This window comes from Protobothrops mucrosquamatus, unplaced genomic scaffold (assembly GCF_001527695.2).
Source record: "Protobothrops mucrosquamatus isolate PMUCROS unplaced genomic scaffold, P.Mucros_1.0 scaffold47, whole genome shotgun sequence".
Classification (NCBI taxonomy): domain Eukaryota; kingdom Metazoa; phylum Chordata; class Lepidosauria; order Squamata; family Viperidae; genus Protobothrops; species Protobothrops mucrosquamatus.
This window is the reverse complement of record NW_015386429.1, coordinates 1,041,749-1,067,213: the sequence shown is the minus strand read 5'-3', so window position 1 is coordinate 1,067,213 and position 25,465 is coordinate 1,041,749. Positions and strand designations below refer to the sequence as shown.

At 41.2% G+C, this 25,465-nt stretch overlaps 1 protein-coding gene across 3 annotated transcripts in view; it reads right to left on the bottom strand.

Annotated features, from left to right (window-relative positions):
• Window positions 1–25,465, bottom strand: part of RARB (retinoic acid receptor beta) — a 248,910-nt gene that overhangs the window by 7,635 nt on the left and 215,810 nt on the right. For all 3 annotated transcript variants that reach the window (XM_015811703.1, XM_015811702.1, XM_015811704.1), the window contains exons 4-5: window positions 21,501–21,661; window positions 9,068–9,244 (exon numbers count right to left, since the gene is read on the bottom strand). In XM_015811703.1, coding sequence (XP_015667189.1) covers window positions 9,068–9,244; window positions 21,501–21,661 — 338 coding nt within the window. The remainder of the gene's footprint in view (window positions 1–9,067; window positions 9,245–21,500; window positions 21,662–25,465) is intronic.

Below are 25,465 nucleotides of genomic sequence, written 5' to 3'. Positions count from 1 at the left end.
GCTTGAAATCTTAGTCCTCTCAGAATAACAGGGTTGTTATTGGAGGTCTTCTGATCCAAATCCCTGCTCAGGCAGGAAACTCTGTAACATTTTAGAAAAATGGTTGTCAAATCTCTTCTTTAAAACCTCCAATGTTGTAACACTAACAAGTCACTGAAGGCAAGTCATTCCACTGATTAATTGTTCTAACTGTCAGGAAATTTCTCCTTAGTTCTAGGTTGCTTCTCTCCTTGATTAGTCTCTCCTTAATTAGTTTCCATCCATTGCTTCTTTCTGCCTTCAGGTGCTTTGGAGAAGAAGCTGAGTCCCTCTTCTTTGTGGCAGCCCCTTAGGTATTGGAACATTGCTAATTGTACAGGAAAAAAGAAGTAGTCCATCCTGCTAATACCTCCTCATTCTGCATATTATTAATCTTTTTAGAGTTTTCCCATATAGTCCAATGGAAGAGTCATGGTGTTGTGAGTGTATGTGAGAAAGGAATGCTGCTAAAGTTGATCCTGCATAAGAAAAGACCATCTTCAGAAATGAAAAAGCCATGATCTGAGTGAGAATGAAATAAGGTTATCTACTTTCATAAGTGCCCCAACTGAAAATGATCCTTTTTTTCCAATTATCTAATTTCCTCACTTCTAAAGCATTCAAGCTTTTAAGAATATACAAAGAGCCCATCCTCTTCATCCCTGCATCTCCTAAAAAACCTGAGACAGTAATTTACTATATATTCTCAATCATTATTAATTAGTTTCCAAATAAAATGGTGAATCCTAAAGAACCACTTCATGGCCAAACAGAACATTCAATTCCAAAGAATGGTAAGACAATGGAAACTCTAAAGATTCCAAATATTGATTGCTTTAATTTTTATTTCTAAATTAATATATTGACTTTTTTGGGTAGTTCATATTGATAAATGAGTTTTTTTTCCTCTCACGGAGGGGGGGGGGGAGGAACCATTTATGGCTCATATTCATTAAGTATATTATTTTCCTCATAATGAGACAAATCTGTATACTATGATTATTTTGATGGGGTTATATTATGGCTACGCTCCTAGCTCACATCTGCTGACAAAATGAAAGAATTGGAATGCTGGGTTATTAATATCCTATGATGAGAAGAAGAAATGGGTAAATCTGTACAAACTTTTCAGACTTGAGTAAAAACAAAAATGGTGTGAGTTAAAACGACAGGGACACTTGGCTTCAATCCCAAGAATGAACTTCATATATGTAATATAAGCTATCTCTTGTTGCTACTTGAGAAGAATGTCGTCTGATTGAGTTACACATTTTTTGCCAGTGACAACAAATACATGTGGCATATTTTGTGCAAGATCCTTGTGGGGTTTTTTTAAAAACCTTTGCTAGAATCATTGCCTTTAAAGCTAGTTTTAGCAAACAAATGAAGCAAAAAATCCCCAAATCTTGAAAAATGAGCCTACCATATGCATTCGTAAAAGAGATGCATTTTCAAACTTTAAGCTTTATAAATTCCCTTATGAAGAATATATTACTTATTATAAATGTGCTAATGAACTAACTGCTAGCTAATGTGATTAAGGCACCAGGCTAGAAAATGGGAGATTGTGACTTCTATGTCTGCATTAAACAAAAAACTAGCTGAGTGACCTTAGGCATCACTCTTTCTCAGCCCTAGGAAGAAGAAGGCAATGGCAAGCCGCTCTCAAAAAAATCTTGCTAAGATTGCAAGGGCTAACTTGAAAGGACACCCACTAACTTGAAAGGACACCCACAAATGCTTGTTATTAACAATTATAATTAATTATAATTAATATTTATTTAATAATTGATGTTAATTATTTAATAATAATTATAATTAAATATAATTAATAGTGTTAATATTTAAATCACATTAAAATTCTTTCTCCAGGATGCCTTCTGCTTTAGGACTCTTGAACTTTTCTCAGAGCAAATTGGTGGCTGAGCTTAAAGAAACCATAAATATAAGAATTATACAAATATATCAGACAAAAATGAAATTATTTCTAAGCCAGCTGAAGAGCCATGCTTGTAAAAGTTCCATATTTTCTAAAAGTTATTGTGGAATGTGTGTTTGTACACATACATACTCAGACACACATCAGCAAAAGCCTACAGGTGTTTCCCTTCCTCACAGCAATATTGCTTTATTTAAACTCTTTTTTGTTTAATACACTCTACCTTTTATATTTATTTATTTGTTGTTATAAATTTGTTTATATATATAATTTATATGTGGAGACTTTCCTAAATTAACCGAATGTCTGTCATTCCTCTTTCTACAAAGTTAGTGTTTGCGGAAATAATTTAACACTCATACCCACTATTTTGACACTTCAAGACAAGTGCACCATATGAAAGAATGACATTCTGCTGCTGATCACAGTATATATGCAATAGTCCAAAGATATTTGAACCTCCAATTTACTGAACTATAGAATTGGTAATAGAGCTGCTCAGAAAGCAGAAGGATTTTTACTTGAGGCTATCCAAGGATCAAACGAACAAGCATAAGTTGTTCTCCCCTTTTCTTAGTTCAGAACTGATAACAGCAAGATATTCCTACCAACAATCAGGCTAGGTTTTGATAGCAAATAAATAATCTTGGAAAAATAACTAACAGTAACTCTGGAAAATTCTCAGGACTGCTCTAAGTATGTGCAATCAAAATGGACAACTGTCTCATATATGGAAGCTAGATAAATAGATGCACCTGCCTAAGTACAAGAGCTCCAGGGAAGAAATAGTTAAATCTATCATCTCCTAGGGGCAGCTGGCATTGCAAGGCTCCACAAGGCCAATTTTGCCGCTCTATCTCAGCCAGCTGATAGTGAGATCACCCAGAAATTGAAGGAAACCCTGCAGGAGGATGAATGGTTTAGGGAACACAGAGAGGAGATGACTATAAGAGAAGGTCTGGCTTGGAAGGGTTGCAAGTTGTATCTGCCACTCAACCCAAGAGTTCAGATATTGCAAAGGTGTCGTGACGTAAAGCCCGTGGGCGTTTGGTTTTATGAAAACCTACCTAGCCAGGAGGCAATTTTGGCGGCCTAAGATTATTAGGACATAGAGAGTTACATTGCTGGGTGCCAGACCTGCGCTTCCATGAAAAGATTGCCAGGGAAGCCTCCTGGACTGTTGCAGCCAGTGGCTAATTCCAGCAACCTATAGGAGAAGATTGTTCTGTCCTAGCCTACGTGAGTCCTTGTTAAGCTCACAAGGAGAAACCCCTCTTCCAATAAGCAGGCTGAAACCGCAGGAAAAAACCAATCCCCTTTTATTATTCACAGACCTGAATCAATGTCCAAGGCAAACAAACAACAGTTCACAGAAACTCAATCCTCAACATGAACGATTGCCTTTGGCAACCAGCACCTCCCACACCTTCCCTTTTATTATGCAGCCAAGGCGTGGCTTCCTAATGCCTTCTCCTTTGCCTTTGGAGCGGCCCCATTGCATTCCTCTGTCCTACTCTCTTTTCTTGCCGGCATTTACGTGCATCCTGGATATCTTCCAGCTGTGATTCATCACTATCCAACTCAGACTCCCAGCACAGCTGTGTCTCAGCCTGAGCATGAGTAGAGGGGCCAGGCTCCTCGTCAGACTGTAAGTCTTGGAGTTCCTCAGAGCCTTCCTCTGACTCTGATGTCACTCCAAGTTCCTCCTCCTCCTCTGATTCCTCAGACTCAGCTGCCAGGTCCACTGGCTGGTGAGAATTACAACATAGATAGTCATGGACCTCATTGTGGAACTGTGATTAACCTGTTTTCAAAACAAGCACATTTTGTGGCATGTCTGAAAATCCCATCACCCCGAACCTTGGCCAAGTTGTTCGTGCAGCTTATATTGATTATATGGAGTACCAAGGCGTATCATTTCTGACTGGGGGGTGCAGTTTACCGCAGAGTTTTGGCAAGAGTTTATCAAACTGATAGGTTCTTCATAGGGGCTTGCTTCTGGATCCCATCCGAGTACTAATGGATTGGCCAAGAGAGCTAACTCAAAGATAAAGCAATACTTGCGTTGCTATGTGAACTACCAACAGACCAATTGGGCAGAACTTTTGCCTTTTGCAGAAGCAGCATACAATAATTCTCTACATAGTAGTACTGAGTTCACCCCATTCAAAATAGCAATGGGAGTGGATTTTGTGCAACGCCAGAGCTACTGAGGAAATCTCCCTCCTTGTTATCAGCTGATTGGATGGATAACCTGAAAACTACATGGGGGGAGGTTCACAAGGCATTGGACAAGACTAGCGAATCACGTAAGAGGCAATCTGATCAGAAGAGGGATCCCCAAGGATTGGGGATCAGTGTACCTGTCTATTAAGTATCTCAAGTTGAGGCAGCCTTGTAAAAAACTGAGTCCTAAGTACATAGGACCTTTCTCAATTGTGAAAATCATTAATTCAGTAACTGTTGAACTGCTGAACTATGGTTGCCAAAAGAATTGAGTCCACCCAAGTGAGTCCACCCACTGTGCATTGCAGCTTGTTGAAACCATTCAAAAGATCTAGCTTAAAACCAGGTGGAGAGGAACCTCCTCCTCCTATATTGGTGGAGGGTGAGAAACATTATGAGAAGAAAATACTAACTCAAGGATTTTTAGGGGGAAGTTACAATACTTAGTCTAATAGAGAGGGTACCCCTTAGCTGATGCTGAATGGGTAAGAGCTCGTAACATTAAGGCTGACAGATTAATTAGAAAGTTTCATGATAAATACTGTCAACATCCAAGAGGATGATGTTTGAATGTTTGGTTAATTGTGCTTACTGTTTTCCTATGTTTACCCTTCTTTCAGGGGGACAGCATGTCAAGGTTGAATTGATAAGATACCTGCTAACTTCTATCGCTACTCAACTTGCCATAGAAACAAGGGGAAGGGGTAGAAAGCATGGGGAGGAAAGGGAATTTAAGATGGCTGTCCATTGACTGTGAAAGCCTACAAGAATGCCAAGATCACTAACACAGGTGTCTGACTGACAAATGGACCATTTTCATAACAAACCAAAGACGTATGATTGGGCAATACGAACACTCGGTGGGTGGGGGTTAAGGGAAGCTATTGTTAACTAGGCAGATTTTTGCGTGGAAAAACCAGAGCTGGTTTTGCTTCTTCAGTTCCGAGATGTGTATTCAATAAAGTTTATCCTTTATGATACTTCAAAGCCTTGAAGTTCCTTGATTTTGAGTTCATTAGCTGGACAGTTGACAAACTCTATTTAATGACAGAGGCAGCAAAATTGCCACTTATTATAAAGATAAGATTATAATATTCTGGGTTTTTTTATTAACACTAAGATGCTTTAAGGGTTCAAATAGAAATATGAAACACAAGTGTAAAGGAATAACAATAGTAGAAACAATAGTACATTTAGGGGACATCCTGAATTTCTAAGATTACTTACCTATACAGTGTCAAAATTCAATATTCAGGTTCTAGGATGAATTATTGAAAGCATTGATTGTGTTTATTCTATTTAGAGAGAAGATAAAGGGAGACATAAAGGCTATCTTGAAATATCTGAAAAACTTCCATGAGGACAATGGAACAATTTTGTTCTATGGTAATTGAAAAACCAAACTTGAAACCAATGAGTGGAAAATGTATGGAATATGATGAGGACCATATATTAGCAAGCACTTCCTATTGATATTAGTAGTTACTCGACAGTGAAATGGCCCAGATAGTTGTATACTTCTTATTTACCTGTGATGGTCCAGATTTAAGCTCTACATAATTACTTTTTAAAAAAAGGAAAAGCAGGAAGAATTTGTTTCTTTGAAAATATCACCTGTTAAAAAAAAGGCAACTTTTTAAATGCCCATGTCTCGAATCCTATCACTGAAACACTTATCTGGGACCAAAAAGCAATCTTCAAATATTCCTCACAAAATTGCATCTCTGTGCTTTTAACCATAATTCCATTGGGTTTTGACTTGCACATGGATAATTAGAAAGACATATATGGGTATGCTGAAGGACCAATGTTGGAGAATGTATCTGTAATCAAGGCTAACCTTTCAACTTTAGAGAGAGTCCTCCAAGAAAGAACTCTACCACAATTATTCCCCTAATGCAGAGGTGAACAATCTGAAGCCCTAGTTTGAAAGAGGACCATAGTTTCATTTCATGTGGGTTTTTTTTGGCCTGACAACAATAAATTCTGACTTGTCAGCAACCTGAGGAGAGACGGGGCAGGGGAAGAGAAAACAAGCATAGAAATAAAAAGAAATAAAAAGGAGTGATCAGAAGAGCATAAAGAGATATTCAAAAAAAAAAAAAACCAATGCAAAGCCTACCTAACCACTTCTACTTTTGTCCCCACCCAAACAGTGAGAATGTAAATGATCACATGATGATCAGATATCCACAAGAGAAATGTTTCCATTCCTCCAGAGAGGAAAAGTTGTCCAGAATACTAAACGTGGCACATATCCACATGAGATATGTTACCATCTTGTGCCAAAACCTTGGTCCAATCCTGTCTGGAATCCAGAATGGCCCTTGAAGCAAGGGGAGATTATAGACGATCATATATGGCTGCAGATAAATGTTCCAGGAGAATGGCAAACTGAAAATAGCAAGCAGTCTCTTAAGAGTGAAGAGTTGGAAAGAAGTTAAGCTATGCAAACTCTCTCTTAACCTTTATTTAAAAGAGTCATACCAGCAGTAATATATTAACCATTTATTAAGCTACTCTGCCTCTCAACTGCAGTTCAACTTCCTTCTCAGAATTCTTGGTCAAGCATGTTTGGAACAGTACCAGATTTTATAAATCATGGCATTACAGCAGCACTAATTAGGGCAGGCATGCAATTGACAATAGATGGCTCTGTCTTGAAGCAAGAGCATACACAATGAAAAGAAGGCTAACAAATGTGAAAGCCTGCATGAAAAAGGACTCTGAGGAATCCTTGGTGCTTTCTGAGTTTGCTTGTTTTCTTGCAGACGTTTCATTATCCTAACTAGGTGACATCATCAGTGCTAGTCAGGAGTGCTGTTTGTTGTCAGTTTATATTCTGTGTCTTGCCTGTCTGTGTGGGTGGGGCGGTCTTAGGGATTCTTTGCCTGGGCTGTTTACTAATGGCTCTTTAGCAGTTTCTTGATTGGGGTATTGCTTACTTGATTGTTGATCTGAAGTTGACCTTGGAACTACTGTAATCTATGCTGATCTGAGTACTGATTACTGGTGGAGAGGTGCTGGAGTCTTTTTCTATTTGGGGCTAGTTGATTATCTCTTTTGCATGGTCTAAAGATGTTGTTAATGTCTATGTTCTATTGATGGCTGATTTGTCAGAGTGCCAGGATTCTAGAAATTCCCTGACAGTTTTGGATTTGGCCTGATCTAGGATTGTCACATTTTCCCAATTGAAACTATGGTTAAATCTGTCTTTTGTTGTTAGTTGTTAAGTCGTGTCTGACCCATCGCGACCCCATGGACAACGTTCCTCCAGGCTTTCCTGTCCTCTACCATCTTCTGGAGTCCATTTAAGTTCACGCCTACTGCTTCAGTGATTCCATCCAGCCACCTCGTTCTCTGTCATCCCCTTCTTCTATTGCCCTCAATCTTTCCCAGCATTAGGCTCTTCTCCAATGAGTCCTTTCTTATGTTGTAAAATTAAAGAATTTTTGTCATGCCTTTTGACTGCCCGTTGCTGTTTATGGATGCTGCTAGGTGCATCTTTGAGGTGCACGCTAATCTCTTTGCTTATAGTAGTGGTAGAGCTTGCAAGAAAAGGAAAAGAAGCTACAGTACTTACCATATTCCCCTCCCTAGGATTTTGTTTGAAGTTTTCAACCAAACTTTATAGGTTTCTGGCAACATAATGTTAATTGTTTTAATGGGAAATATTCCTGAACAAACCAAACTTCAAATCTACTTAACAAGAGGCAGTAAGTGGAGAGCAGAAAACAGCCATTTGTTCGAAATATATGTTTATTTCTGTTTAGAAAAGCCAGATGTGGTGGAATTAATTCTGTATTACCTATTTTACCTTGAAGTAAAGATAGGGTATGTATGGTCCTTCAGTTGTTGCTGGAGCTTCCCAGCACTGTTCACAATTGGCTATACTGGCTAGAGACAATGATATTAGAAATTGTGGTTCAGGAACATCTGCCGGGCCACAGAATCTCCATTCTCTCCTAAAGAAGTGATTAATCACATGCATATGAACTCTCACAACATTTGCTAGGGATCACAAATTTATAAGATAGCTTGGGGGCAGTGTTGCTGAACTTTAAAAAAGGACAACATTTTGGATATTAATGCTACAAATTCTGAACAGAAAAACTATATTGTTCAGTTCTGCAGTATTTCTATTTCAGATGCTTTTGTTTGCCTCTAATCATGGGAGAGGAAATGCATTTACTTTCTATTTTCAACTGTTTAAAACTGACATTGCCTCTCCTTAGAACTTGATTGGATAGATACTGGGGAATTGGGAAATGGCTAGTCACAGCTCTTCTGGAGCAGCTTTTGTTTACTAGAGGAAAGTATGAGCAATACCATTAACTATTGCTGTGGTCCTGTCATCATGCATGAGTCTACAAGAACTTATTTTAGTATGAAGCAGAATCCCTGCCTCAAATGAGCGTTTTCTCTCTGTGTGTCTCTGTCTCTCTCTCCTGTCTCTGTCTGTCAGTCTGTCTATCTGCATACTTTCTCTTTCTCTCACACACATGTATACACATACATAAACACACACACAGACACTGCAACACTGTCATAGGAACATGGAATTCTGCACACCAGGGACAGCCTCCTTTGTTCACAAGAATGCCTCTGCTTCATTTAAAAGTGTGCTTGCCTGACTATGCTAGAGTGTATGGGGATGAATATGAAGAGGCTAGAGAAAACAGTAGAAATACTCTTGCTCATTTGTTTGCTGGTGGCGATTTATATAAAATGTAAACTTTTCCATGGCACATGCCCATCCCTCCCCAAAGGTTGTTGTGCCCATTATCTTTCTATTACCGGTATTAATCAGCAAGACTCCCCCTAAATACACTGGTTATTGGGAACAAAAGTCAACAAAACACTTTAAAGAGACAAGTTACATACCAAAATGTCCAAGCAAGCAGCCTTAAGTAGTGTGATCTGGTCTGCAATTGTCAAACTTGTGAAACCAGGCAATCGTTTTGCAAATTCCACTATTTTAATAATGCACTTTGTTGCAAGTTCACTGAATTTGTCCCAAAGCCCAAGGTCCAGACGAACTCTATGGTCCGCACTAGAGTTCTAAAAAGAATAAAATGAATCAATTGCTGTGACAAAATGTAGCTGAAACAAAGACTTTCTAAAAGCAACTTATCTTAACAATTTCAGTATCAGTGAGATTTGCAGTTGAAATTCTTTTGTTTTTTAACCTTGTCTAGTCTTTCCTTATATACTTTTCTTATACTTATGATTAAAGGCTCTATCTTTCTAACAGATAATAAATGACAGCATTTCTAAAGGCTACTGATCTCTTTTTCTCATTAGGTATATAGTGTCTACACTGAAAATCCACCCTTTGCTGTCAGAACTGAGTAATTAATTATGTGTAACTAGAAGAATGGTTTCCATGTGTGGGAAAAACAACTTTATTTTGCAGAGTACACTCTCCATGCAATGTGACCCCTTTTCACATGCTTATGGGTTCAGCAAATTAGTAGTACAAGTTAGCCTTTTTCTCCTATGGCTCAACAAGCTTTTACATCGCTGAAAAAAATATATTTATTATGAACAAGAGAAGAACCATTTGTTAGGCAGAGGAAAACAATTAGAAATTCCTTGTCCTTTCTCCTTGCCAAATATGGCATTTGATAATAATCTTTTCTACTCTGGGTTCAAACTTCTTCAACTACAAACAGTTGTCCACTGAGAAAATATATGCTAGTTCTTTACTTAGTACTGTGCCATATGTTGGTGCAAGTTGTATCCAGTTGAATTTAAATCAAGGATGCATAATCAAGAAGAGGGAGAGCATAGTGGGGGACATATCTCCCTAAGTGGATGAGGCTAGAACAAAAGCCAAATCTGATTTACACACATTAAAATTTAATTGTAATGAAAATTAAATCAAGTAATCACAGTCAATAGAGTTATTCTCCAATATATATTTCCCATTTGATTAAATTAAAGTATACAATTTGACAGCAAGTTTTGAGAAGGCTCTATAGCAGTCACATCCAAAGCTATATAAACTATATTGCCCTGGGGCTCAGTCTGTGCTATAAATGTTGAACAACTGGGTAATATACACAAGCAGCATCTTGTGAAGAATATTACAGTTTTGTGATCTATCTAGAGATTGTCTGCACCTGCACCTGCAAAAAAAAAAACAGAATAGCTCCTAAATTTAACTAAAGTCAGTTAAAACAAAAATATATTGTTTTTGAAAATGAATTATTATGGAAATGAACCTAACGAGTGGGGAGGACTGATACAACCAAACTGTTGGAACAGGGAGAAAAATATAACTGAATCATACTTTGAGGGGTCCAAGACAGCATGGTCAGCAGTGAAGGATGTTGGGATTGTTTTTACCACATCTGCTCCTAAAGTACTGAGGTAAAGAGGAACTTGTGTAACTACTCCTAAAATGCAGCACAAGATTCCTGTCTATCATTACTGTTTACATATAGAGCAAGGGTCCCCAACCTTTTGGGCAGAAGGGACCAGTTTCATAGAAGACAACTTTTCCACAGACTGAGGGGAGATGGTTTTGGTTTTGCTCACTTGGCTGTCACTCACCTCCAGCTGTGAGGCCTGGTTTTAACAGGCTATGGACTGGTATAGGTCTGTGGCCCGGGATTGTGGACCCCTGAGCATTCAATATAGTGAAAGACTAGGAATGTCACAACTGCCCCTTAGAGATAGCACAGGATTGGCACAGGAGTGCACCAATTACAAATACCTGAAGAATAAAAATTGTGATCAAACTGAGGTTTGAGAGAATTGGAAAAGATACAAATTCAACTAATGATGAACCACAGTCTGAAATGCAAGAACTATTTTAAAACAGAAAATTTCTATATTTGTTCTATTTTATGTTCTGGTTATATATAAACTCTTTTTCTGTGTGTTTACTTTTCTATATTCCTTATGCTGGTCTTTTGACCATAACAATAAACTACACTGCACTGCATTACACTAAGGTAAATTGAGAGAGAGTCCATGTATAAGCTATCTCTTAGATCAGTGGTGGCGAACCTATGGCCCGGGTGCAAAAAAAAAAAAGGTTCAATCAATCAGTCAATTTCAACTTCTTGTGGGAAAAAAAATCTTGCAAAGTTGGAATTGATTGATTGAACTTTTTAGTCCCACCCAGTCTGCCGTTACCACCGCAGCCACGTCCACCCAATGGGCCACGCCCAGCCAATGGGCCACACCCAGCCAATGGGCCACACCCAGCCGCTACCCGACAATGCATAAGTGGGTTTTGGGTTGCAGTTTGGGCACTCGTTCTCTAAAAGGTTCGCCATCACTGTCTTAGATTCCCCCCCCTCATTTTTAAACATAACCAAAACAATTTGTCATTTGCAGGAAACATAGATGACACCTTTCTAAAAGGTAAAATAAAATGGTACTAAACACATTTCACTTCTACAGTTTCCTACATATATTGTGCAGAGAGTTGAATTCCAATATTGGATCTTATCCAGCAGATTGTATTCTAAAGGAGCAACATGACACCTGGGATGGGAGGAGTTAATAGGTTTTGTTTTGCTGACTGACATATTCCCATCTCAGGACTCTGCATCTTATAAGTATGAAAGATTTACTTTATATCCTCAAGGACTTTGGTGAAATGTTGTATATGGGGGGTAGTAGAGATAAGATCAAGATATGTAGTCATTTGGGCTGTAATTAAATACAATAGCCAGTTTATATCCACTTTCCTAGAAAAAGGGCAATGGAGACATGAACAAAGCAGAGCCTAGAGCTTAATATTTATTCCACAGTAGGGCATCCATATGGAAACAAGTTGCTGCAGGAAACCAACTAGTGTGAACGAAATCTTCAGCAGGATCTTACCAGCGCTCTTTATCATGATTCCTATCACCCATGCAAGAAAGTTGGATGCATTTGTATCTGAGCCAATGTCTAGCAGCTCTAACAAAGCATAAATCAAATTTGACTATTATGCAAACTGAAGAGAAAAAGCTGTGAATAAAGCATGAAGTTAGATTGTTGTTTTTACTGCCCTGTTAAGTCAAGAGAGACTCCAACTGAAAATGGCTAGATGCCTCATAACTATGGGAGCTTTAGCCAGAAAACATTTGTGGCTTTCATTTGGTAATGGGCATTGAAAAGTATATCTAGAAACAAATACATTTTTAGCAATTTCTCTCCATACCAAATGATAAAATCAAATCAGCAATGACATGCCGAGTCAAGTGATGATGCTGGCTTAATATTAAAAAGGAGATCCTTCTCTAAGGATACTGAGAACTATCAAGCTGAAGGGTCTAGCTTGGTGTTATGTACAATGTATATATCAGGTGTCTTTGCTGAAAGCATTCTTGAACACAACTTAAGGATCCTGCTACCCATAATGCCATAATGATGAACATATGATAGGATAAAGCTGGAAAGCACTCTAGTTCTGTTTTTATCAGCAGAAAAGCACAAGCCTATTGTACTGCTATTTGATATTTAGATTTCTTATTTATTTTAATTTTTCATTTAAGTAGGTTCCCTGGTTTTTTGCCACTATTTGCTGAACCTCTTACTAAAAAGAGAAAGACAGAGAGATCACAAAAATTTGCAAGGAGGAAAAAAAACACACCACAATGCACAAGAAAAAAAACTTTCTTTATTTGCAGATTTTTAAAATGCTGCCTTTATTACGTTATACGTATCTCAAGGCATTGAAAATACATAAAGTCCTTCCCCCCTTTTTTTGCACAACCCTATGAGGTGAGATGAGCTGAGAGAATGAGTGGTCCAAAGTCACCCAGCAGCTTTCATAACTAAGATAGGACTAGAATTCACAGTTTCCTGGTTTCTATTTTGGTGCATTAATTATTAGACCAAACTGGCTTTTCTTTAATGATTTCCACTTGCCCAATGAAACACGCTGAGATTTAGATAAAAGGAGATGCAAATTTTTGAATCTGTAAGCTGAGCTAGAGCAGCCTTTTTTAAACTGGGAATAGCGTGATGAGTAGGGCTGAAACAAGACATAAATAGGGTCAGAGCCCAAAAAAAGCACACCCATTCTCCAACAACTCTCTGTCTCATTTATTTTTAAATAAGGCCATCAATCCTTGTTATGTGGTATATAAGATTCTTGACTTCCAGACTTCCTTCAAGAAAAAAAGGTGAATATTGGTAATAGAAGATTCAATTCCTAGGGCAGTGATAGCGAACCTTTTAGAGACTGAGTGCCCAAACTGCAACCCAAAGACCACTTATGTATCATCGGGTGCCGGGTGGGCGTGGCCCATTGGGTGGGTGTGGCCCATTGGGTGGGCGTGGCTTCTGTGGTAACGGCAGACGGGGTGGGACTAAAAAGTTCAATCAATTCCAACTTTGCGAGATCTTTTTTTTCCCGCGAGAAGTTGAAATTGATTGATTGATTGAACCTTTTTTTTTGCACACGGCGGCGGAGGCCTAAAGTGAAAAGGTTTTATAAAAGCAAGCTGAAGGCCTAGGACTGGAGCAACGGTGCGCGTACCCACAGAGAGGGCTCTGTGTGCCACCTGTGGCACGCGTGCCATAGGTTTGTCACCACAGTTCTAGGGGATAATAAATAAATAATAAAATAATAAAATAAAAATTAATAAATAAGACCAATCTTATTTCATTCTTTGACAAACTGACTAAATTAGACCAGCAAAATGCTGTGGACATACGGTAGTATACTTAGAATTCAGCAAGGCATTTACTTCTTGGTAAACTAGAAAAATGTGGGATAGACAGCATCACCACCAGATGGATTTGTAACTGGCTGACAAGCCGTACTTAACAAGGAGTCCTTAATGGTACTACATCTACATAGAGAGAAGTAAGCCGTGGGTACCACAAGGTTCCGTCCTAGGCCCAGTACTCTTCAATATCTTTATACATCTTAGATGAGGAAATATAAAAGGAACTCATCAAATTTGCAGATGACACTAAGCTGGCAGGAATAGGCAACACTCCAGAAGACAAGCTCAGGATCCAAAAAGATCTTGACAGACTTGAACAATGGGCCCAACCCAACAACATGAAATTTAATGTTGCGGAAGTGACGGAGCACCAGGTGTATGGCCCTGAGCTCCAGCCAGTTGATATTGTGCTGGAGGTCTGAGCAGGACCATCGGCCTTGGGCCCACTGCGACCGAAGGTGCGCTCCCCAACCGAACTGACTGGCGTCAGTTGTGAGGGTGATTCGGTTGGGTTCCTTGAAGGAAGACCCTCTGAGCATGGCCGGCGAGAGCCACCATTTGAAGGCTCGCAAGGTGTGATAAGGGACTCTTACCCTTCGATTGGAAGAACTGGTGTTGAGCCTTTGGAAGGGGAGTAGGAACCACTGGAGGTTCCTGGAATGAAGCCTGGCCCAAAGGGCGATTGCTATGGCCGAAATCAGTTTCCCTAGTAATTGGGAGAGGCTGGCCAACGTCACTGTCCAATCTCTGTATATTTGGAGGACTAAATCCCGGATGCTGTCCCGGCGTTCCTGGGAGAGATAGACCCGGCATCTACCGTGTCTATGACGGCCCCTAGGTGCAATAATCTGGTCGTAGGAACCATATGGCTCTTGGAGAAGTTTACTGAGAACCCGTGACTCTGGAGCACCCTTATCACCAGTTCGAGGTCCGACTGAGTGGCCTGGATCGATGATGACTGGATTAGAATGTTATCCAGGTAACACTGGACCCGGACAGGGACCAGTCTCAGATGAGTGGCTAGAACTGCCAGGATCTTGGTAAAGACCCTTGGAGCCGACGACAGACCGAATGGGAGCGCCCTGTATTGGTAATGGTGACCCCTGTGGGCGAATCTCAGGAACCTGCGGTGGTTGAGAGAGATGGGGATGTGGAGATACGCTTCCGTGAGGTCGATGGACGTCAGGAAGTCTCCCCTTCTTACGCTTCCCAAGATGGACTGGAGCGTTGGCATCTTGAATTTTCGGTATGCAAGTTTAACCCTTTTAGGTCTAGGATGGCTCTCTATCCCCCCGAGGCCTTGGGGACGACGAAGAGGATGGAATAAAATCTCTGACCTCTCTGATCCAGCAGCACTGGTTCTATGGCCCTTATGCTCAAGAAGTGACGAATGGCCTCTTGCATCAGTTTTTTCTTTGTGGGATTTCTTAATTGAGGACAAGAAATGAAACATCTCAGAGGGTTGGAGACAAATTCCAGGGACAGTCCATGACGAATGGTGTTCAGAACAGAGGCTTCTGTGGTGGTGGCCTCCCACTGGCAGGGAAAGAGAGATAGTCTGCCCTCAATGGGAGGAGCCACCCGAGAGTCACTTGGACCGGCAGAATGGGCGACCGCTCCCGTGAAATGGCTGTTTGCGCTGAAATTGTTGCCTGGGTCTGGAAACCGGTCTGTCAGGCTATCGGTCTTGCCTGACGGAAAAGGGACGGTTGGGATGGGTATAGTTGGGCCTAGCGCCCGGCCAAAATGACTGTCTCCGAGCGTAAGGGTTGACCCATCTGTTGGCTCGCTTAATGAGATGGTTAAGCACCTTAAGTTTGTCCTTATTCTGTGAGGTATGGCGCTAGGGCCTCCCCGAACAGTTTGCCTTCCTGGTACGGGGCTGCTGACAAGCGCCATTTAGACTTGGCATCAGCATGCCAGTGCTTTAAGCAGAGCATGCGACGTGCTGTAACGTTGGATGCCATGGCCCTGGAAGAAAATCTGGCAGTGTGCAGTGTTGCGTTGGAAGCATATTCCGCGGCCACCACTAGTTTACTCAGGTCCTGATGCGTGTGGATATCTTCCACGGGAATCCTGGCCTGGAGCTGCCGGAGCCAGAGAAAAGAAGACCTGGTAAAGAAGGATGCAGAGGTGGTTGCTCTAATAGCCCACGCGGCAGCTTGATGAGTTCTGTGGAAAATGAGTTCCCATCTGCAATCCTCTGCCTTCAGGGCCTCAGATATATCGCCTGAAATGGCAGTAGGGGAAACGAGGGGACCCAGGGGCTCGTCCACCGTGGGAACCTCCAGTGCATCAGCCAAATCTTGGACAATGCTGAACAGTTTTTTGTCATTCCCGCTGGGGAGATGAAAGGTGCCCGGGGAGGCCCACTGTTTCCGGACCGCATTGAGAAAGAGGGGTGGACAGGGCACATGCTGTTGGGTTGTTAACGGTTCAGTGAAGACCGGATCCGCCTCTGAGTCTGGTGTGGTTGCCATTGTCAGTGCCATGTGATCGGGCCCCATATGAGCTGTGGAGCTAGCCTTGCAGAGCAGAGGTAGAAAAAGAGAAGGGTTAAACAGACCACCAAATGATGGTGGTTCCGGGGAAGGTTCATCCTCGTCCGACCATGGGGCATCTAGTTCAGTATCGTACTCATGAGGGGATGAAGCCCCGGTATATGAGGACTGGGACGGGGAAGAGGGCGCATGGTAAGCCGCGGTAGCTGATTGGGGAATTGGGAGAGAAACAACCGACTCAGCCCTGGGTACCTGGGACCTGGCCTCGAGAGCCCGCTCTACCGCCTGTGCAATTAGTGCCTGAAGGTGGTCCTCCGGGGGAAAGGTGACTGGCTCAGCTGTCTTGAGTCCAGCTGCAGTGGCGGTGAAGGTGGCTTCTGGAGCCAGGCGCTGGATCCGTGGAGCAGGAGGCTGAGAGATGGGAATATCGCAGACTGGGTCAGGCAGAACAGGAGAGCTGAGAAGGTCCCCTGGTAACCAAACCCCCTGGGAAAAGGTGGAGGGGCCCAGGGGTAAATCGAAAGGGGGCGCTTTGGCCTGTTTAGTCTCAATCCTGGCCTGCTTCTGAGCTTTGGAGAATTCTTTCTCCAGAGCCTGGTGTCTCCTGCTGGCATGCTTATCCGCCATTTTGGAGGTTTTCCCCACAGTTCTGGCCTTGGCCGATATCTTGCCTGCGGCCTCCTGATGGAGGATCTGTGTCATTTCCGGGCCGAGGAAGGAAGTAAGACATCCTTGTTCATGGAAGCCGTAGTATCCTCCATCCTGGTGGATAAACGCAGGTGCACGAGAGGGTACCCCTGGTATCCTGATACAGCGTAGGTGGGAAGGAGAAAGATAAAGAGCAGGGGATGATACTGGTCACCATGCCCGCCTGGTCACCAGGCCGGTACTTTGATTGACCGGTCGTGTGAGCAACCATGTGGTGTTGCCAGGCCAGCTACTTGAAGAGTGGCAACACAGCGTACGAGGTACGCGGGCCTGTGGGACGGCGAAGTCCCCTGTGCGATGTCACAGCAGTCACTGCCCGCTTCGAGGTGACCAGATATAGAGACACCGAGCCCAGACCCTAATATCTAGATGTGATTTTGTGATTGGTGTTGAATAATTTGAGGAGAAAAAAATATGAATCCACCATGAAGCAGCCTAAATCTATCTGAAAAATCTACCCAGCTGAAAGGAAACAGGGAGTTGAATGTCATGGCCTGTAGGCCGGAGTGGATGTGCCCTGTCTTTCAAAATGGCGGCCATGAACTGAGGTGGTTCCCCTATATATGAAATAATAAAACAGGGGAAAAGAGGATTCGGCCCCATCGGGGACAAGGAATTGCGAGGAGATGAGGAGGTCAGAGGAGGGATCCCCCCCTCCGTGAGTGTCCAATGGCCCGTTCAACAGAAAGGCCACGCAGGCCCCAAGATGGCGGCCGCATGAGGAAAAGGCCTTGTGCAGGCCACAAAATGGCGGCCGCGCGAGGGACTTCCAAGCGGAGGCCCAGTGAAGGTGAGGCTAGTTTGATCACCTCTTCCATTCTTTCCCTGGGTCCCCCAACGATCGGGCAGTGAATTGTGATCCCCCCCGGAGGGCCGTCGCCGATAAATAAAGGCTGGGAAGCCTGCCTGAGCACTTGCCGAATGCGCGCTAGCCTCAAACGGCCGTTTTCGCCTTGCGTGCGCATTCGGCTGTCCAGGCTGCGGCCGCAGTCTCCGACAAGAGAGAAGGCTTGCAAATTGATCCCAGAAGGCTGGGAGAGAAGAGGCAGGCACTTTCTGGACGCACGCTAGCTTCAAACGGCCGTTTTCAACTGTGCACGCGTTCGGCCTTCGGAGCTGCAGCCACAGGCTCCAGTAAGGAGAGTGAGCTGAAAAAGGGATTAGAGGAGCGATCCCAGGCTGGGAAGGCGAAGAAGAAGGAGAAGGGACTTTCCGAACGCACACTAGCTTGAAACAGCTGTTTTTTCTTTAGCTGCGCGTGCGTTTGTAGCCAGAGCTGCAGCCGCAGGCTCAGGTAAGGAGGGAAAGCTTGAAAGGGCGATCCCAGGAAGTTAGGAAGAAAGGAGATAAGATGCAGCACTGATCCCAGTGCTGCCCGAGGGAGAAGCGAAGGTAAGCCTTGTTGCTGAGGGGAGGCAGCTTCCCTCAGCTTCAAAACTTTACTGTGAGGGGGAGAGGAACGGAAGCCTCCATTCCTCAAGGAAAGGAGAAAGATGGTTTTTAGAGAATGGAATAGTCAAGCTGAAAACAGCGCTGGTACAGTGCTGCTCAGAAGACTGAGACAAATGGAAAATCCACCAATGGGAAATCTACCTGCCTATGAGCCAAACTTGCACGTCTGTCCTGGGCAAGATCAAGTCAAGACTGGGACTCCCTAGTCCAGGACAGGCATAGCACATTTGGCTGACTTGATCTGATTGGACAGGAACACAGCCTAAACCCATTGGTGGATTCTCCATCTCCAGTGCTGGAGAAACAAGGTTTTACACTGAGGCAGGAAAAACCAAAGGCAAAAGTACAGATTAGGTGAAACCTGGCTCAAAAACAGTAATTGTGAGAGGGACCTTGAAGTACTACCATAGTGGATGATCACTCAAACATGAGCCAGCAGTGTGTGGCAGCAACCAAAAAAGCTAATACAATCCTTGGTTGTATAAACAGAGGCACAGAATCAAAATCACACAAAGTATTAGTACTACTTTATAAATCCTTAGTAAGATCACACCTGGAATACTGCATCCAGTTTTGGTCATCACATTACAAAAAAGATATTGAGACTTTGGAAAAAGTGCAAAGAAGAACAACTAAGATGATTAAAGGCCTGGATACTAAAATATATAAAGAACAGTTGCAGGAACTGGGTATGGCTAGTCTAGAGAAAAGAAGGACTAGGAGTGGCATGATAGCAGTATTCGAGTATTTGAGAACCTGCCACAAAGAAGAGGGGTCAACTTATTTTCCAAAGCTCCAGAAGGCAAGATAAGAAACAATGGATGGAAACGAGAGAAGCAACCTGGAATTAAGGAGAAACTTTCTAACAGTGAGAACAATAACCAATGGAACAGCTTGCCTTCAGAAGTTGTAGGTGCTTCATCACTGGCGGGTTTTAAGAAAAGACTGGACAGCCATCTGTCTGATATGGTATAGGATCTCCTGCTTGAGCAGGTGATTGGATTAGAAGACCTCCAAGGTCCCTTCCAGCTCTATTCTGATTGGTTGGCTGATTGATTGATCCCTGTCGGTTATGGTATTATTTGTAAGGGCTGAGTACCTCTTTGATTGTATTGCCTACCTAGATTATGAGATGCCATTTAAGCTGGTTTAACTTGCAGGTCCAAAACTGTTTTAAGGCAATGGTGATTCCTTAGTAAATTGTCAACTTTTTAATTTTACAATGACCCAAGGTTTTTACACTACAGATAGTCCTTGTATTATGATCAAAATTGGGACATGATTTGGAAAAGAAGGCAAAGCCCTGCAAAGGAGGCTCCATTCTCGCAATCCTTCAGAAGCTTCCTTCTGCAAGCCTTCAGTGATTTGTAGAAAGAAGCTGCTTAGAGAATGGTGCAAGGTACCCTCAGTAAAAAAAGCTACACCATTCATAAGCTGGGCATGCTTATCAGTGGCTGGAGAAAAAAAGTGAAGGTAACTGGGGCGCTTTGCCTGTGTTGGTGGGCAAGATCAAAGGCCACCAAGTTTGCACACCAGTAGCAGGCTGTGGCTTCCTAGGCCTCAGCAGCTTTCAATGTGCTGGTAGGTCAAGTAGCTAGCTAAGTCTTTCCAAGCGGCAGCAGCTTTGTGATGCTGGTAGGCCGGGTTGGTGGCCGACATGGGGGCAAAGATAAGCATGTGGGAGGCGTTGCAGCACCCCTGCAATATAAGTGTGGCCTGACTGCCAAGCACCTCAATTTTTATCATTTGTGCAAGGGCACTGCAACAGCTGTAATTTTAGGCAAAGGTCTTAAGTTCCTTTGTTCAGTACTGTTATAATTTAGAGCAATCATTGAATGAATGGTCATAAATCAAGGACTATCTGTACATCAAACTGGACTTTCTGAAATTCATCTTGTTTGTGACACTTAATCACAGGCCACAATCCACCAGAGAAATAGGTGTGCTTCTCAACTGTTTTATCAAACATATACACCACATCTTATTAGAGAAAGTGGAGGCTGGTAACCCACAATAGAAACTTCAAGAGCCAGAAAAGATCTGATTTCCCTATGAGATGCTGACTCCAACAGCTGAATCAGACAGAGAAAACAAACCCCTTTTATTTTAGAAGGTTGTGTGTTTCTCTTTTTATCGTAATTAACTGTGGTTTGGGGTTGGTTTTTTTTGCTTTATTTGCTAGTTTGTGACTAAATAAAAATGATTGATTGATTGATTCTTTCCTGGTTCTTGCCTTGCTCAAGATTTTGATCTTCAATTCTTACCTTGTTTGACTCCTGGGATTTATTTCAGTTTTATCCTCTTGAACTGACTCAATTTATATAGTGTCTTATTCTGCTACTAAACTCTTAGCAGTGTGGCAATATACCTATAATATGTATATGTATGTATAATATTGCATATGCAGACTGTATTACTAATTTCAGTTATGGATACAAATACATATATATCTTCTTACTGGGAAGTTGGCTTCCCTGTTATGTATCCACTGGACACTGAATTATATTTTGCAACTCAACATCCCCAATTTTTGCTTTTCTTTCTTACATTTCCATTTAAAAATGGTATTACTTTTATCGACAGGGTGTACAACTTATCCAGGTTATTTTTTTTTACTAGTTTCTTTTACCATTTTCCAGTAAAATAAAATAAAACCATCCACATTTCCTATTTTCATTCCATCACATATGCTGTACCCACAAGATACTTTTGTTTAACTGATTTCAGAGGCAAGAATCTGTTTACAAGAACAAATTTGTTCTATTTATTTTTGGTCCTAAATACTAAATACTATTGTTCAGTTATTTATTGAACTATCCAAGCTAGATAGTGTAGTATAAAAGGATTCTATCCTTCCAGAGCAATTATTTTTTTCTAATTCTGAGATTCCATCCAATATTCCTGTCTTCATTAGAATAGAATAGAATAGAATAGAATAGAATAGAATAGAATAGAATAGAATAGAATAGCTCTTACCGTTGTGTATTTGCCCAACTGGCAGAGTGAAGGAAATGTTTCCTGGTGAGATTTTCTGATTTTCTCAGTGAGATCATCCAGTTCTGCTGTCATTTCATAATTCTCCAAGAATTCTTGCTTTAAAGGCTCCTTTTTCTTTTTGTTCCTGTCATTTCTGACAGCTGGAGGCAAAAACAAAATTCAAATTTGGTTATTTAATCATCTAAATTTGGTGCTTATCTAAATTCAGTAGATCTTGAATAAGTATTAAACAGGCCAAACATAGAACACAGAAAGGAAATTAGTAATTTAATAGCTTTTTTTTTAAAAAAAGTGTCCATTAGATTACAGATAGTTCTTGACTTATGATCATAACCATGTTTGAAGTTATAGCACAGGGGTGTCAAACTTGCAACGTTGCGATGTATCACAACTTTTTTGCCATTGCCAGCAATGGGGTGAGCACGGTTTTGCTATGATGCATCCGGCCCGCAGGCCGGCAGTTTGACACCCCTGTTATAGCTGAACAAAAGGACTTACGGCTGGAGCCCAAAATTACAGCCACTGGAGTGCCCCTATAGTCTCATGATCAAAATCCAGGCATTTGATACCCTGTCCACGTTCACAACTGCAAGGGTGCTTCAACTCCCCCCTCCCACCTGTTTGTTTTTTCCCGTCTTTGCCTTTTTGGCACCTTCCACTCCATAGTCCCTGCCATCTAACTGACTTTTCCCAGCTTCTTCCTTCTGCTACTGATCAAGCATGCCTTTTGTGAAACAGCTACTGGCCATACAAGATTTTCTTCCCAAGATCGCACAGAGTGGTTTCCTTGCAAGATTTGGGGAAGATGGCATCATTTAGCAAGTAGCCCCTTATGAAAGGCAAGGGCAGGCAACCTCTCATTGGCAATAGGAACTAGAGAAAGCAAAGGTCCTCTAGAACAGCAGAGTGCAGAGAAACAGCAGCCTCAGACTACAAGGTGACAAGGGCTGCAGCTGGGCTAGGGTGGCTGAGGTTTCCCAGAGTTGATGTGGTTTTATGCAGCACTACTGAGATAACTAAAGATGCTGCAGTTATGTGATGCTCTGCTGGGGCTTCCTGGGGTGCTGAGGCTTTACACTGCATTGTTGGGGCAGATGGAGCCTCCAGGGTGCTATGACTTCACACTTGAGTTATAGCCCAAGAGTTCTTTTCAGCCCCAGAGTTGCCGTGTGGCAAGAAGCTCCTGAGCTGGAAAGTGGCAAGCAGCCTGAGAGTTACATGGTTCTAGGACTGCTTGCTACCCCAGAAGACAAAGTATAGGGCAGTCAAAAGGACAGAAATGGGAGAGGTGATAGGCAGGTGGAGAAAGTTGAAGACTTAGTTTGGGGGAGGACCAATGGCATGTTTTGAGGAGGATCATCAGCTAACAACTTATAGAATTTAGTTAATAACAGCATGGAGAGTCGCTGTTACTAAGTGATGTGACAAGTGACATTTTGTTTTACGACAACAGTGTTTAGTGATGGAAATTCTCATCCCAACTGTGATCATAAGTCAAAAACTACCTGTAGTCAATTATAATATGAAAATCTCTTTCTCTACAAAATCTGAGATTTCCTGAAGTCAATGTTAAAAATTAGAATGTTATTTTTGACATTAGAATCACTTATTCTTATTTGAAGAAAAAGCTCTCCATATCAGCTATTGGAATGCAAAAAAAGTATCAATGAAACATAAGGGCATTATAATCATTTAGCTCTGCCTCACTGAAACTGAGGAAGCCTGTAGGCACCTGCACATCTTTGACTTTTATTTTTTTCTTTGACTATAATAATGGGAAATTAATATTATTGCAAGTTAATACATGCCAGCTTCCAGCATCATTTTTATTTCCAGAATCTGATTTCCTGATAAAATGTCCATTGGCATTAAATATTTAAGCTAACATTGATTGGCACTTTTAAACAGGGATGGTTTACATGGATGAACAGGTTTCGGTGTGCTTGCTTGCTTGCTGCTAATCCTAGCACACAAATTTAGTTTCCTACAGTTCCCTTCTTCCAGAATTGTCTTTAGGGCTGGTTAAAAAAGTCCAGATAGTGACTTTGATAAGCTCTTTGCAGACTATGGCTTTTGCTGTAAGAGGCAACTAAGTAAATTTCATAAAAATCATCTAGAACAACTAAACTTTATATGGGGAGGAATGATTTTAGGCTGACATATAGTACAAGCAGATGACTGATTATTACTGATTAATAATGATTAATACGGTTGTATAAAATCTGAGCTAAGTTTTCAGTCCTAAGATTCCAAATGATATCATTGATAGTAATTAATGGAAATTCTATCAAATTCAGCTGGCACAAAGGACCTATATATACAACTACAGACTAAGAATCTGCCTCATTCCTTTACTTATTTACTATTTATACATATGAAAATATTCCTCAAGATACTATTTTTTATCATCTAAATTTGGTTAAGGACAAAATTATGTTTTTTGTATCATACACCATTACCCAGATCTCTTTGGTATATACACCATTACCCAGATTAATTTTATTAATTTGATCATTTTATGTCTTGTTACTTGTAAATCTTACTAAAGGGTCCTACAGAGGCTAAATTGACAGGACTCTTTCTTAATTCTACTTAGAAATACATTGGGATATTTAAAGATGCAAAATATTCTTTCTTTGAAATAAAACAAAATTAAAATACTTCATCTTAATTAATGATCAACAAACTCAGAAATCCAGAGTCATTGGTAGGGCAGATGCAACACAGCATAATTTTATCTGCACAAACATATGAAGTAATGTTTTGGGAGAGCTCTGAACATTATTAATAGTTCAGATGAAATCTGTAAAGGTTTCTTCCCTCTCCATAATCCTTTTTGGAAGCATTGCACCATAAATGGTAGGCTGACATGGACAATTATTTTCAATTTCTGCTCAGTGCATTTGTTTCCTCTCTTTGTGCAAAGCTATATTAAAAATTGAGTGAGGTTGGGTTTTTTCTCATTTCTCCACACCTCAGAAGTTCTGCTTTCCCACAATCTCATATAAGCAATATTTTGTCCCTCTCTATACCAACTGGAAATAAACCTCTTTCTGAGTGACAACTTCCCAAATTCCCAGTTAGCATATACTGTACATTGGCCAAAAGAGAAAAAGTTACTATAAATATGATACTATACCCCAAATAGCTACCTTCAAATCACATTTCAGTATTATACTTACATTATTTCCATTTCTATATTGGATTATATCCCTTGGAGACCAATTATGAACATATTAACATCAGGATGTCAATATTTGTAGTATCTCAGAGACAAAGGTTGATTAGCCAAGAGCTTTTGTTAGAAAAATTCTATGCCTGAAGTGGACTGAAAATGTGATAAGGATATTACATTGAATCAGTCAACTGCAGGTTTGCAATAGAGTAGATACTATATATACTATATACTATATGTACTCAGTGGTGGGATTCAAATATGTGAAGAACCAGTTCTCTGTTTGGATGCCACTTCCGGAAGTCCATTCTGGGTGTGGGCAACAAAAAATTAGCTACCGGTTCTGCCAAAGTGGTGTGAACCGGCTGAATCCCACCACTATATGTACGCTACTCTTTTCAGGGAAGATAATGTCAATAGTGTCTGTATTCATTGCATGAATGAAGCAATGAACAATGTATTGTAAAGAAATTACTTATAAGCAAATAATGTACCCGGATTTGAGGCTAGCAAATGTTTCCGTAGCCCCCTGGGGCCCAATCAGGCCTGGAAAACGCCTCTGGAGTACTGATTTATTTATTTAATTTATTTATTTAATTTAATTTATATGCCGCCCTTCTCCCGACAGGGACTCAGGGCGGCGCACAACATATTTAAAACCAGAACATATATACAATCCCCCCCTTAAAACCGAATTAAACCGAATTTTAATGTTGCGTCTTCCGAATATTTAAAACCCAATGTAAAATCCACCCTAGGTCAGGTCCGC